Source organism: Misgurnus anguillicaudatus, chromosome 2 (assembly GCF_027580225.2).
Source record: "Misgurnus anguillicaudatus chromosome 2, ASM2758022v2, whole genome shotgun sequence".
Lineage (NCBI taxonomy): Eukaryota > Metazoa > Chordata > Actinopteri > Cypriniformes > Cobitidae > Misgurnus > Misgurnus anguillicaudatus.
Window position 1 is genome coordinate 51107584 of NC_073338.2, and position 14064 is coordinate 51121647.

Here is a 14064-nt window from a genome sequence, read left to right on the forward strand (position 1 = left end):
AAACAGATAAATTATTAACAATATCTATTTCTAGTACAATCAATTTCTAGACACACACATACACACTCATATATAAATCTTTATATTTTTAAATACAACATTTAACATATTGTTCATTACTTTTCAAATTATCTCTCAAAATAAAAAAAACATCACATACACCCATTTCTACCCAATTTTCTACTTATATAATTTTCCACTTCTTTCCAAAAAGTCTTAAGTAGATACAATGATAAAACATCCACAAAATTCACAAGTATGAAAAATATTAATCTTTCCAAAATATGTTTTATTCAATTCGATTTTATTTATATAGGTCTTTTTACAGCTGTTTAATTTTTTCAAAGCAGCTTTACGTTAATAAAAACAAGAAAAATAGGAAAAGCATAGGACAACAAAGTAGCAAAGCATTAATAATGTATATGTAACATAACGTAAAAGTTAAGCTAATATCAGCTGGCTGTTTAATTGGATAAATTTCTATGTAGAACTTAGTAAGATTCATCCTAATTTTGTTACTGACACAAACTTTCAGTATTCTCCGTGTTTTATTATTATTAATAATAATTCTGTTGAATAATGTGCTTTTTGAAGTGCTGCTGTTCTCCGCCAGGCCTTCAGGCGGCGCTAAAGTCACGCTGATGCTCTAATACACGCGGCATCTAAACGCACGAAGCACGCGTCGCTCTCTTTCCGCCCGGACTGGCAGAGACTGCGAGGGTGAGAATCACTGTCCCTAAAACTCTCGAATTTTCTCACAATTTCATACTTTATTCACCCATACACTGATATTAACGCGTGCGTTAGATGTTTATGCCCATCACTGGTGTGATTAAAGACGGTTATGTGTTAAGTTTACGTGTTTTTATTTCATTTGAAGTTTAATGTGTGGAGACGAAGTGTCATGGCCGCGGATGCCATGTGTGCGCGAGACTCTTGACATTAAATATATGTAAATAAAATGGCTTTCATTTTAACAAGTACTCCGGTTGTTAATTTTAAGTGGTTTTAAAACGATTCGATTAACATTTAAGCTAACATTAACTTGAGAGAAGTGTTGTAGCAGTACAGGTATATATCAGATGAGATGGTAATGCTATGCTACTTAGTTTCAGCGCTATTTTATGATTGCCATATTGATTCACTATGGTATTATTGTACATGTCCAAAAACCAGTAAATGTTCATAATATTTATTTAGTAAACGATATTTTTGGTAGTGACTTGCATTAGAGAACATTTAAAACAAACCGAACGTGTTTCTCAAATAAAAGTCCCCCTTCGCTTCTGACGTCATTGATGAATGTGAGTTTTTAAAGTTAAAATGTTCGTCTCAGATCTACATGACTGTAAATGAGATCAATCTTGTTTTTATTTCACGTGACAGTGGCAAAATGCAGATCTTTGTGAAGACTTTGACTGGCAAGACCATCACCCTCGAGGTCGAGCCCAGCGACACCATCGAGAATGTCAAGGCTAAAATTCAGGATAAAGAGGGTGAGTATTAACTAGTATTTATTATATACATTAATATAAGCATGGGGGTTTGTAATGTATTACCGTAATATATAAGCATGTTAATAGCATGTTGTACACTATCAAATAATTCAATGTGAAATCTGATTGGACCTGGCTGTTAAGATATGTTGCTGGGTTTATTGTAAAAGATTTAGTTCTGTATATTACACACAAGAGAAGATATTTCTTTGACTTTGTCAGCAGTCAAATGTTCCTGTCATACAGTGATCACTTCATCCAGTCAATGGATAAAATCTTCCAAGTCCTGTCAATCTGAGTCATGGTGTTATCCCATTGCGGCTACTAATGTCTGTATTTTTCCTCAGGCATTCCTCCTGACCAGCAGCGTCTGATTTTTGCTGGTAAACAGTTGGAAGATGGTCGCACGCTCTCAGACTACAACATTCAGAAAGGTAAGTTTGTTAAATGCTTTAAGATTAGTTAAGTTTGGCTGTTTCTCAAAAACTGCTGATCTGACCATTATAGATGTGATCCTGATAGTTTTAAAGAGATTTTTTTAAGTCTGTGTTCTTAACATAAGAGAGTATTAACAGTGTATTAATCATTGGGTTGCAAAGTTCCAGGAATTTTTAAGGATGGAAACCTTGACCTTCATGTGAATTAGCGGGAATTAATGGGACTAAACTGGGAATTTGAAAGAAATTGCAGAGTTGCCTATAACAGAGAATGTAATGTACTTAAAAAAAATCTTGCAGCATAAATTTGTTTAAAACTCAGTCACATGCATTCACCCATAACATGAACACACAATTTTTTGAATCCTGTACACAAAATAATGTCAAAATGTCAATCTTTGCATGTTTTCTTGTTTAAAACTTGTGCTGTGTGTAAGCTAGTGTGCAACAACATTATACCATTATACACTGACGGAGAAAACATTGAGGTGAAATAATTTTAAAAAGTACCCAAAAAACACCCAAAAGTTTGGACACATTACATAGTCTGTTTTTAAAAGAAGTCTCTTATGCTTATTAAGCCTGTATCTATCTGATAAAAAATCCTTAATGTTCATTAATATTAGAATGATTTATGAAGGTTTTGATCAAATAAATCCACCGCTTGATGAGCACAAGTATCAGGATTCATTAAAACTTGTATTCCCTTGCATGCATGTCTGCTCATGACCAAACAAAATGTGTATTTGTTTGTATAGTTTATTTACATTTCCCTAAAGTTCCTGATAATTCCCGTAAATTCCTGTTAAGTTTCCAAATTGGAATATTTCCATGAAAAGTTTCCAGAAATTTATCGTAAACTTTCTGCCCCTTTGCACTCCTAATTATTCAGTTTCTGCGTGTTTTATTGGGATGTTGCTCTGCCTGCATTGGTGTCTTTGTCTCTTTTGTTTAAATGTTTGACTCTGATTGTGTTTAATGTTTCTTTCAGAGTCTACTCTTCATCTGGTGCTGCGTCTCAGAGGAGGAATCATCGAGCCTTCACTCAGACAACTGGCTCAGAAGTACAACTGCGAGAAGATGATCTGTCGCAAGTAAGGAGCTGCTGGTATTTTCTCATTTAATTTGAAATTGAATTGATTTTGCTGTTTGCTCAACTCGTTGTTGTTGTGTGTCAGGTGTTACGCCCGTCTGCACCCGCGTGCTGTTAACTGCCGCAAGAAGAAGTGTGGCCACACCAACAACCTGCGTCCTAAGAAGAAGCTGAAGTAGATTAAAGATCTGATGCGTTTCAGGAGCTTCATTGTTCAAATAAAACATTGTTAAAACCAGTTGAGTTGAATGTGTGTTCACTGTGGGGGTATATTCACATTTAGGCTTTCAGCAAATGCTTTTATCCAAATCACTCTGTTTTTTTGTTTATAATGAAAATTTTGCCCCATGATTTTACACAAGTAGGGTTATAGGGCTTCTTTATTACTTTTCTTCAGCCCCATACATATCATCTTCAGATTGATAAACAATATATCCACTGGTAAGGTCATTTCAGACATGCACAAACAAAATAGGTTTTGATATTCATTTATTCTGAGATTGTCTTTTATGTTAACCGAGACAATGTTTGTTGTTGAATACTTGGACTTGTTGCTTTAGTTGTTCAGTATAAATGATTTAATTCTAGTTTCATCGACATGCCTGTCAAAGCTTATATCTGGACCATTTGGGTTTGTGAAAAAAATTCAAGACTTGCATTATTCTTTGAAATTCAAGCAGATATGATGGCATCTCATGATGTGCTTTAGCTTTTCTCTGAATCATAACACGTGCTCACTGTTAAGACTATAAAGCAGTACACATACTGAAAGAACGCCATTGTCAAAATAAATATAAAAGTGTGGTTATTACCTGATTTTATCTTACATCAACTGCGTAAAAAAGCACACAAATACAAATGTCTTTCTTGTTTGTGCCTAACTGTGATGGATTATAACTGTTAGCACTTTTAATACTGCAGTTAAAGGGGCCATGGCGTGAAAATGTTAGCATTGCCACTCTGCAGGCGTGAGCAAAAATAGGTCATTGAAATGTGGCTTTCCTTATGATGTCTTATTAGAATAATACCGCCCCCTTAATGTACACTATCCAACCACAGCACTGCATTTAGTGCAGAGACAAAGAAGAGAGAAAAAATATTTCACAGCACAATTGAGTTTGAATTGCATCAAACCACCATCGTGATCAGTGTTTGCACTTCATCAGCTCATTTGCATTTTAAAAGACACACCAAAAACGACACATTTGTGCTCAAACCCACAAAGTGGCAATGCTAACATCCTCACGCCATGACCCCCTCAAAGTCACAGATGAGTATAACCATCATGTCTTTAGCTGAGCTGTAATTTATAATGACAACTACAGTTTAAATGCAATTCCAATGGAGACCTATAAGCTATTCCCCATGAGCGTGAGGGATTTCTTTACATACTAGAGTTTTTCCCTATCTAATTGGTTATTTCTGATAAAGTCAAAGCTGTTCTCGATATTGCACAAAGGTGTTTGACAGTCACATTCAAGCTGGTCTTTGGTTTACAAGCACCCAGCTGTGATGCAGATCACATCCACTCCAATAGAAAACACACAGAGAAAATACTGACGCTAAAGAACAAAAACTGGCAATAAATTAAACAAACACTTTTTCCTAAGCAGTAAACAGTATCTGTAGCTGAAACAGGCAAAACCTAACATGTTTCAAAATGAAAAATTAAGCAAAAAATTACTAAAATGTTAGTAGCTGAAAAATAATACTGATCAATAATTTTTACTATATTGTTAGTATCAAGTTAATATTGTTCACTGCCTGCTGAAATCTGATACAAAACATCAAGTGTGACACAAAAGAGTTTTTAACTAACAGTGTAGTGTATATCAAGAATAAACTCGTCTACGCTCATACACCACTGTGTAAAAATATACCATCAGTATTTGTTTTCACAGATGTATCATCCTCCCCCTACTGATGTTTATTGCTGTACTTAAATAAAAAAAACTTTAATTCAGTGCAAATCAAATGAAAAAAAAAAGAAAGCGATATAGGTATATAAAGCATTGTGCAGAAATGTTCATATAGACTGTAGTAGATGATGTGCTTTCTGTAGCGGTTAGGTCTCAGATCAGATGATTTATTTACTGATCAGCTTAACCAGACTCTGTCGAAGGTCATTCAGATCAAATATCTTGACATCGAGGATCTGAACGACTCTCTGCACTTCACTCTCGGCGCGGTCACGATCTTCCAGTGCGGAGGCGAGACTCTGTTCTGTGTTCTGTACCCGACGTTCCAGCTCAACGTTACGCATCTCTAACTCCTGAAACCAAAAGACAATAAACAGAGACTTCATATTCATTCATAGAGGATTCACCATCACTTCGATGGGCCACATATGAACACAATATGCTGCATTATAAAAACAGATTAAATCCAGATTAAATACAATTTAATGATTCCTGACAGCATATCTGTGTGAACAGCTGTCAATTACCACAAAATCAACATCGATGCATGTACAGTAATTGGATTTTTTTGTCAAAAAGGGCCTTAAAGGGGACATAAACATAGAAGTCGTCCGATTTTCATGATAAGTGCTATAATTGGGTCCCCGGTGCTTCTATCAACCTAGAAAATGTGGAAAATATCAACCCAGTAACTAAACCATTCTCTACAAGCATGTGAAAAAATAGGTCAGTGAAATTTGACTCCCCTTGTGATGTCAGAAGGGGATCTTATTATAATAATACTGCCCCTTAATCTGCACTATGCAACCATGGCACAGCCATTTAGTGCAGAGAGAGAGAAAATAATTAACAGCACAATTAAGTTTCAATTTTAACAAACCACCATTATGGTGATCAGTGTTTGCATTTCATCAGCTCATTTGCATTTTAAAGGACACACCCAAAAACGGCACATTTTTGTTCGTACCTACAAAGTGGCAATTTTAACATCTGATAATAAATTGTCTGTGGGGTATTTTGAGCTAAAACTACTTCACATACGTACATACTCCGAGGACACCCAAGACTTATTTTACATCTTTAAAAAGTTTTGTCACATGTCCACTCTAACACTTACCGAAGGTTGAAATTTATGCTTTTAAATCATTGTGCACTGTAAAAAATATGTTTGTTTGAGCGCTGTGATCACAAAAAAATACAGGAAACACATAAACAACTCTCTCTTTTAACTCTAAAGTTTAAAACTGAAAAATAGGTATACCAAATAATTGGTATACATTAGTTTTGAATATTTTTTGACTGTACATTTTACAGGAAAGTTTTGTATGTTTTAATTTTTAACCACATATTTCATTAGCTAAAATATATGACTGTTAATATTCCTCTGCTTTGTGTCTTATAAAATACAGTTAACCACCATAATACAGGCGGTAAAATGGCCTTTCGATTGATTGTTGCTAATACTTGAATTTGTGTCCATGACACTGTGCATCATCTCTATACAAAACAGAATGAGGATAACACACGTGACATATAAATGATATAAACATTAATTAAACAACATAAATGAAGATTAAACACTCTAAATGTAACTGGTAACAAATATAAAACAAACTTAAAAAACGAAATATTAAATGTCACATGGGGAATTATGGGATCGTTCATTTACTGTTTTTCAAGCAAGATTTTATGGTGATTTTTTTTAAATTACAAAACATAATTTTAACAATATTTTACTGTAAAAGTATAGATGGATTCAGCAGTAACAACATAAACAAGCGGCTTTCGTGGAACACACTCAACTTCCGGCAAACTCCACTAAGAATCAATAACAACAAAGTCTTTTAAAAGTAGTTTTTAGAAAAGTAGATAACCTTAGTTCATATTTCATAGCTTAAGCGTATAAAAACGACACTGAGCTAACGTTGCTGTGTAACATTTGTACTATACTGTATACGCTGTTAACTACAAACCGGCTGCCAAACCTCCCTTCACATAGTAGTGATTCATGATCACAGTCTCCCCTCGTCCTTAGGAAGGAAACCAAAACATTTGTTATTGTTGACTAGTTATTTGTTCCAAAGTTTATTTTAGCCACTAGTCAAACAGAAAACAGAAACGGGAAGTAAAGTTCCCACCAGACGCGTAACAGTGTGAACGCACATGCATCCGATGAAACGTCTCTAAATATTCTCTTGTTAAACATATTTTTTTTCTGTAAAATACATATTAATTTACCTTTTACCTTCAAAAACCGTTACATTTTACATTATTTTACAATAAAAATTCACATTCAAATGATTTTTTAAACAAGATTTTACATTTATTTTTAACAGTTAATCAATTAACAGGTTTTTTACTGTAGAATTTTCACATTATATTTTATGTTTTTAGAGTTTAGGTCACAGATGCTGTTGATGATGTTTTATTTTATTGAAACTTTAAAAAAAATGTAGTAAACAAATTAAGTTTTTTTCTCTCAACAGGTATTGTTTAGAAATAGTGAAAACTTGTATCTTGGTATGAGTACCTTTTGTATTATTGCCTCCCTGACAAATGACTTTATTGTTTCCTAATCTATAGATGAATGAAACTTTATAATGTGATGTGCTGATGTTTATTTTAAAGTGTATGACCTGTAGTCTGTGAATGGCCTCTTCTCTCTCCTGCTCCAGCTCACGGTAGTCAGATTTTTTACTCTGAAGAATACGGATTTCCTGAAACAGAATGATCATCATCATCATCATCATCAGTATTTATTTGAGTCGTATTAAAACTGTGTGTGCCGTCAGCTCTTAGTGTGATTATGGTAACATGACTTTCTGAAAGCACATTTGTAGGTTGCAGTACACAGCTCCTTTATCATATAGACACAGGTTTGTTCTCACCTCATCTTTTGCCTTTAATAAGTTCTCCAGTTCCTCCAGGGATTGAGTCAGTTCATCTTTCAGCAGGTCGCTGGGTCCGTGAACTCCATGAGCCTCCAGTTCTGCTACCTGCACACCGACAGACAGATCGACAGACATCAATCAAATGATTTTTACATGTCATATATTTCAATAAATCATCTTGAAAAAAAATACACCGATTATAAGGTTTTAACTGTGCCACACAACAAAAGTTTGTATAAATTTAAGACAAAATTTTATTCATGCATATTTTTTAATGCACTGTCTGTAATTATTACACACATAAATTATGCAAAAAAACTTATTTTGCATAAGTGTAATCGTGAGTAACTCTTTGACAGCCCTAATATTATGAATGTATGTATATATTACACACATGCACACACCCCAATAGAAATAGGAACAGATCTCCTAAAGGTCTCTGGCATTGGAGCGCTATAAGAGCGACAGGCTTATTTTTAACTGTGTAAAGTGCACAAAAAGTTTCCCATGTGAGGGTCTGTCAGCTCCCATCGGTGATATTTCATTTCTCCTAACTAGGCCATTGAAAGTAGGATATTGCTGTCCTACAAACCACCCGATGCCTGTCTCTCTTCTTGTCTTACTATAGGACTCTCTCTCTCTCTCTAGTCCTCTGAGACATGAACCATTTTCAGCCACCTGGTCGCCCAATCGAGAGAGAGAGAGAGAGAGAGAGAGAGAGAGAGAGAGAGAGAGAGAGAGAGACTCTCATTATGTTCTTGGTTGTTAGGAGATAACAAGAGCACACAGTGAGGAGCAAGTGACTGTCATGATCACAATCTCACACAGATTTAACAGATTTTCTAGTCAAATATAAGATCATCTTCCTCAAACAAGTTTTTCTATAATCCTGTGATTTTTGTTTTAGTCCGAGTACACAATTTTCCGTTGCATCTACATGCATCACAAATAGAGGTTGATGTGTTTTTTTGCAACACCCAAATTTGATCTTTGCATGCATTACAAAGATTTCAAGATTTTAACTGATTTAATCTTTTTCTAGGTTATTTGTCCAGTTTGCTCAATATGGTGTGGATAAAACAAATATTTTTAGTTAGGGATGGACGACAATTTGCTTGTGATTGTCATTGCGCATCTCATCAGTAAAGCCAGTTCCTTCATTAGTACTAGTAAATCGCCATCACCCGTTTTCAGATCTAGCGACATTTACTACACAAAAGCGTAGTTCACTGACAATTGGGGCAATTTTGCATTGCGATATGGCCCAGCTTGTCAGTGAACTATGGCTTTGTTGTATTTAGCCTTCATACGGAATGAAATGTAAACTCACTGTCAAATAAACATAAGACTTTAAAGAGGTCATTTTACAAGACTTTTATAAGTGTAAAGAAGTCTTTGGTGTCCCCAGAGTACCTATGTGAAGTTTAAACTGAAAATACCATATAGATAATTTATTATAGCGTGTTAAAAATGACACTTTATAGGTGTGAGCATAAATGTGCTGTTTTTGGGTGTGTCCTCTAAAATGCAAATGAGTTGTTAATGCAAACACTGATCACCATAATGCTGGTTTGTTGAACTTGAAACTCAATTGTGCTGTTAATAATTTTTTTTCTCTCGCTTTCTCTCTGCACTATCCACCCACAGCACTGCAATTTAGAGCAGATTTATGGGCAGTATTATTATAATGAGATCCCATTATGACATCACAAGGGGAGCCAAATTTCAATGAGCTATTTTCTCACATGCTTGCAGAGAAAGGTTTACCAAAACCAAGTTATTGGGTTGATTTTTTTCACATTTTCAATGTTAATAGAAGCACTGGGGACCCAATTATAGCACTTAAACATGGAAAAAGTCAGATTGTCATGGTATGTCCCCTTATTAAAGTGCATCTGAACGTCAGTCAGTGATAAATGCTGTAATGTGAGGCTTTCAAACTAATGGATTTCTTCAATCACAGGATTGACTTTCATCGTGTTCATCATCTTGTTATTATAGTAATATGTGGGGAAAATATTAATAAGTAGCCTAAGTGAAAGTGACTAAAGCTTTTGAATGGTAGTAGGCTGTTTAAGATAGTTGGACAGAAAAATGCATATTAAAGCTTTATTTGTTATTGCATAGTAAGCTACATAATGTTATACACTGCAAAAAAATGAATTTCTTACTTATTTTTGTCCTGTTTTCAGTAGAAATATCTAAAAATTCTTAAATTAAGATGTATTTTCTTGATGTGCAAAATGACCTAAGAAAATAATACTAGTTTTTAGACAAAAAATATACAATTTAAGTGAATTTGTGCTTAAAACAAGCATAAATATCTGAATATTTATGCTTTCTCTAAATATGAGAAAGTCATTTTTTGCAGTGTATTAGATCATACTAGCATACTACATTATATAAATATTATTCTCAAAACAAGACAAGTGTCATAGCTGCATACATACTTTTATCTTTCCCCTTTTCTAACCTGGCACCTGATGGCTTTAACCTTGTTTCTCATCTGTAATTTAGATTTAACTCTGATTCCTTCTCATAGTCCCGGAGAGCGCAGGTCATGGTTGCTTAGCAACGAAAGATGCCACGGGAGCGCGCTTTGGAAGGAAGAAGCACCTTGACCCGAATATTAACGAATATCACAAAATATATTGGTATTGAATTTATTGTCCATAAATGATTATTATTAACAGATATGAATGAACCTGATCTCTTAATCTGTCCGTCTCCTCCTGATACGCTGCCAGTTGTTTCTTCCATTGGTCTACATTAGTGTTGGCCTCATGCAGCGCTGCCACCAGTTTAGCATTACTGTCCTGTAACGTGAAGAGTTCAGCTTCTAGATTCATCTCACAGATAGACCTGTGGACAGACAGACAGACAATATACATTCAGTGATATTGATAAGTTACACTTCTTAGGTTCATAGTAAATTTTTAAGCTATTTTTTGGGCTATTTTGCCTTTATTTGATAGACCATAATTAAGAGATGACAGGAAAGTATAGGGTGAAGAGAGGGGTATGGGATCAGCAAAGGACCTCAAGCAGGGATTCGAACTTGGGGTGCCGAAAGTACATCTGCACCGTATGTCAGGGCACTGTTCACTAAACTAAACCATCAGCACCAACCCTGGTCAATTCTTTTAACATCAGCAACTATTTGTACATTGTTCAGTGATTTAACTGCATGACCTTATAATAAAAAAATAGTGACTTATTGAGGTTTTTAAACAGAAGATGAACCTCAATATAAAACTTAAAGTACTGTGGAAAACATATTTCAAGTGATTTTGTCACACGCTGTAGGTTTCAACAAATCAATTGAAATATATTTAATTAGAAATTCACGTCTATTAAAACATCATTTGATTTATCATGTGTTTGCATTAAATCCTATGATTTCCTGAGGTCAAAGCTTATTTTAATCATTTATATGAACATGAGCTCAGCTACAGAAAGCTGTACTGTAATTTTCTCTGACAGCCGTTTGTTGTGTTACATTTTCTCAGGAAATTAAAGGTTTAATATTCACGTGTCAAACATTCACCATAGCAACCCTGTTTTAATAATGAAGATCTGTCAGAAAAACAAGAAGAAACAGATTGAAGGACATGTTCATTCATGTGTACACGCGTGTGTGTGTGTTACTTATCACATTTTAATGTGAAATCTCTTTGTTTCAGTAGTTTACACACTACTACACACCTGAATTCATCAGAGATGCTTTTAAGATGGAAAAATACAAAGCAAACCAAAGCTACGTTTGTACATTTTCTTTTAGAAAAACTGTGAGGAAGATTAAGTCGGTCTGAAATTCTGCTCTAAAGATGAAGTTCAGTCCGTTTTTAAGGGCTGCAAAATCCACTTTAAATGTGTGTTGCCAGTGTGTGAACACAACAACCCCATAATGAACCCCACTCCTTCTTTTAATCTCCATTAAACCAAAGCAGTCCCATTAGAGCAGGCTCTGATTCTCTTTTTAATGTGATGTCACACTGACAAAGCCCCGCCCACAGCAACTGACTGTTTCATTTTTTCCCAAGAATTGTTTTGTTTTTTTGTAGCGATAATGCAGCTATAGATACTTTTGTCTAAGACTTTGTTTACAGCAATCAGATCTATTTTAACCAAAAGTGCTCATTGTCTTTTGGTAAGGGAGTGAGGAGGTCTTCTCAAGGGTACCTTACCCAAAATGACCCGAATCACTTCATACCCCAAACCAAGCTGGATAAATGGTTTCTTTAAAAAAAGACCTGACCTGAAACAAACCTGGAAAAATTTGACAATCATACCCGACCCAGTGGCAATTTTTTTACCCGACTGGACCCGAAATGTAAACGGCACTGACGTGTGCAGTCTGCTGCCCCGCATGCATCAGTAAGACAGAAAGACATCGGGTGGCTTTGCAACTAATTTGGCCCAGTGCTCCATTTATTTTTATTTGTTGTCTGACGATAGCACCAAGGTAAACACTAAAATGTGCATCCAAAATTGATTGACAGGTCTGAATCAACAAAAATTATCCAGCCACTCGATGTTACAAGCGCTCTTGCCAAACAGTGGAGGAGGGAAACACATTAATTTTAAATGACCAGAGACCTGAGGCCGCTAATATTGTACCTGACCGTGTCCAAGGCACACATCTCGAGTCTGACCTTGGGTTTTTGGATCTCAGCGGACCCGTAAAGCCATCTAGTGAGGAGCTGTAGCTCTTTTGCATTTAAAGGTACACACACATAAGCCTCTTTCACACAGTAATTCTGTTAAATTACCACGAATTTACCAGAATGAATTTACCAGTAAATACAAAAATGTGCTGTTGTTCACACATGCAGTGAAATTCCGTCTTTTTACCAGTAAGACATCATTCACACATCAGTATCAAAATACCGGTAAACTCGGAGAGAAAGAGGAAGTTACCTGTGGCGTGCGGCCACGAGCTCCGTGTCGTATTTGTAAACAACGGCGGGTTATGACTTAATATCCACGGTCCGTATTTGTTTTCACATCTGTGGCAAACGGTCGCGAAGTTGCTCGTGACCAAACAAATTGCGCGAGGCGGCGTCAACCTGCGTTTGCACATTAGGCTTCACAGATAGTGTGCTAAGGACGTCGGCAATATGGGAAATAGACGGTAAGCTGTTTTAAACAACTTTGGTGAAGAAATGTGAATGTTAACTTCAGGTGTGCTCGACTTTTAAGCAGCATGTGTGTGGAAACGTCCGTAAACAGTTCGGGGGTAACGCGTCACCTGTATAAAAAATTTCTTATTGGCCCGATCTGTCAGGGCGGGTCTGACGTCGTCCGTTCTAAATGCCGGTAATCCTATATTTTTAGTTCACATAGCGCTTACCGGTAAATTACTGGTAATCTTACAACCTGTCTTACTGGTAAATTGGGAGCACTGATTTACCGGAAAGGTTCTGTTCACACATGACATGTTAACTGCAATTTACCAGTAAATTACCAGTAAAGACTGTATGTGTGAAAGGGACTATAGACAGCACATTTTTGCTCTTGCCCAAACAGGTGCTTTTTTGACATGCTAAAAAATTATCTGTGGGGTATTTTGATCTGAAACTACAGACACATTCAAGGCACGCATTATAATACATCTTGTAAAAATGGGCCCTTTAATGTAAGTCTATAGGATAGTTTTCATGAGTTTCATTGTCTGCAGGATGGAAATCTGAGTGCTTATATCTCTTTAATAACCACATGATCAATAAACGGTGCACAATGATTCTCTCAGGTTATAAAAATCATTAGACTTCAGCTAGCAGATCAGATATAAAATATAACGTAACAGAACCTCACCGGATACAGAGGAGGACCTGTAACTAAATTAAGAGATGTTTTACAGGATGAACACTCTTCTCCAATTACAATTCATGCATTTGGCAGACGCTCTCATACAAATCAACTTACAGTGCATTCATTTTTTAAAATCAATATAAATGCTCCCTAAGATTTGAATCTGTGATGTTTGAGCTGTTTATGCAAAGCTCTACTCATTGAGTTTCAGAAAGACTAAACGCTTGTGGTTTGGACAGGTGATCTTACCCTTCAGAAAGCATCTTTTTAATGCGCTCTTTCTCTGAGGACAGCGTGATATCAGCGCTCTGACTCCTGAAGAGTTTATCCTCCGGACCGTTCACACACATCGCCGGAGGAGACTGCAACTCATCTGACAGATCCTACAACACACACACATACACACTGATCAAA

General features: G+C 35.8%; 2 protein-coding genes across 2 annotated transcripts in view; one reads left to right on the plus strand and one right to left on the minus strand.

Moving 5' to 3' along the window:
• Positions 1-612: 612 nt before the first annotated feature.
• On the plus strand, positions 613-3264 carry LOC129443233 (ubiquitin-ribosomal protein eL40 fusion protein). Its single transcript, XM_055203713.2, has 5 exons — positions 613-720; positions 1387-1496; positions 1844-1930; positions 2925-3027; positions 3112-3264. Exons 2-5 carry the CDS (start codon positions 1394-1396, stop codon positions 3203-3205), a joined length of 387 nt encoding a protein of 128 aa, XP_055059688.1. The 5' UTR covers positions 613-720; positions 1387-1393; the 3' UTR covers positions 3206-3264.
• Positions 3265-3946: 682 nt separating this feature from the next.
• LOC129443223 (homer protein homolog 3) overlaps positions 3947-14064 on the minus strand; it is a 28523-nt gene continuing 18405 nt past the window's right edge. Inside the window, exons 6-10 of the mRNA XM_073857496.1 lie at positions 13900-14033; positions 10542-10698; positions 7834-7941; positions 7582-7662; positions 3947-5298 (exon numbers count right to left, since the gene is read on the minus strand). Coding sequence (XP_073713597.1) covers positions 5113-5298; positions 7582-7662; positions 7834-7941; positions 10542-10698; positions 13900-14033 — 666 coding nt within the window. The 3' untranslated portion in view covers positions 3947-5112. The remainder of the gene's footprint in view (positions 5299-7581; positions 7663-7833; positions 7942-10541; positions 10699-13899; positions 14034-14064) is intronic.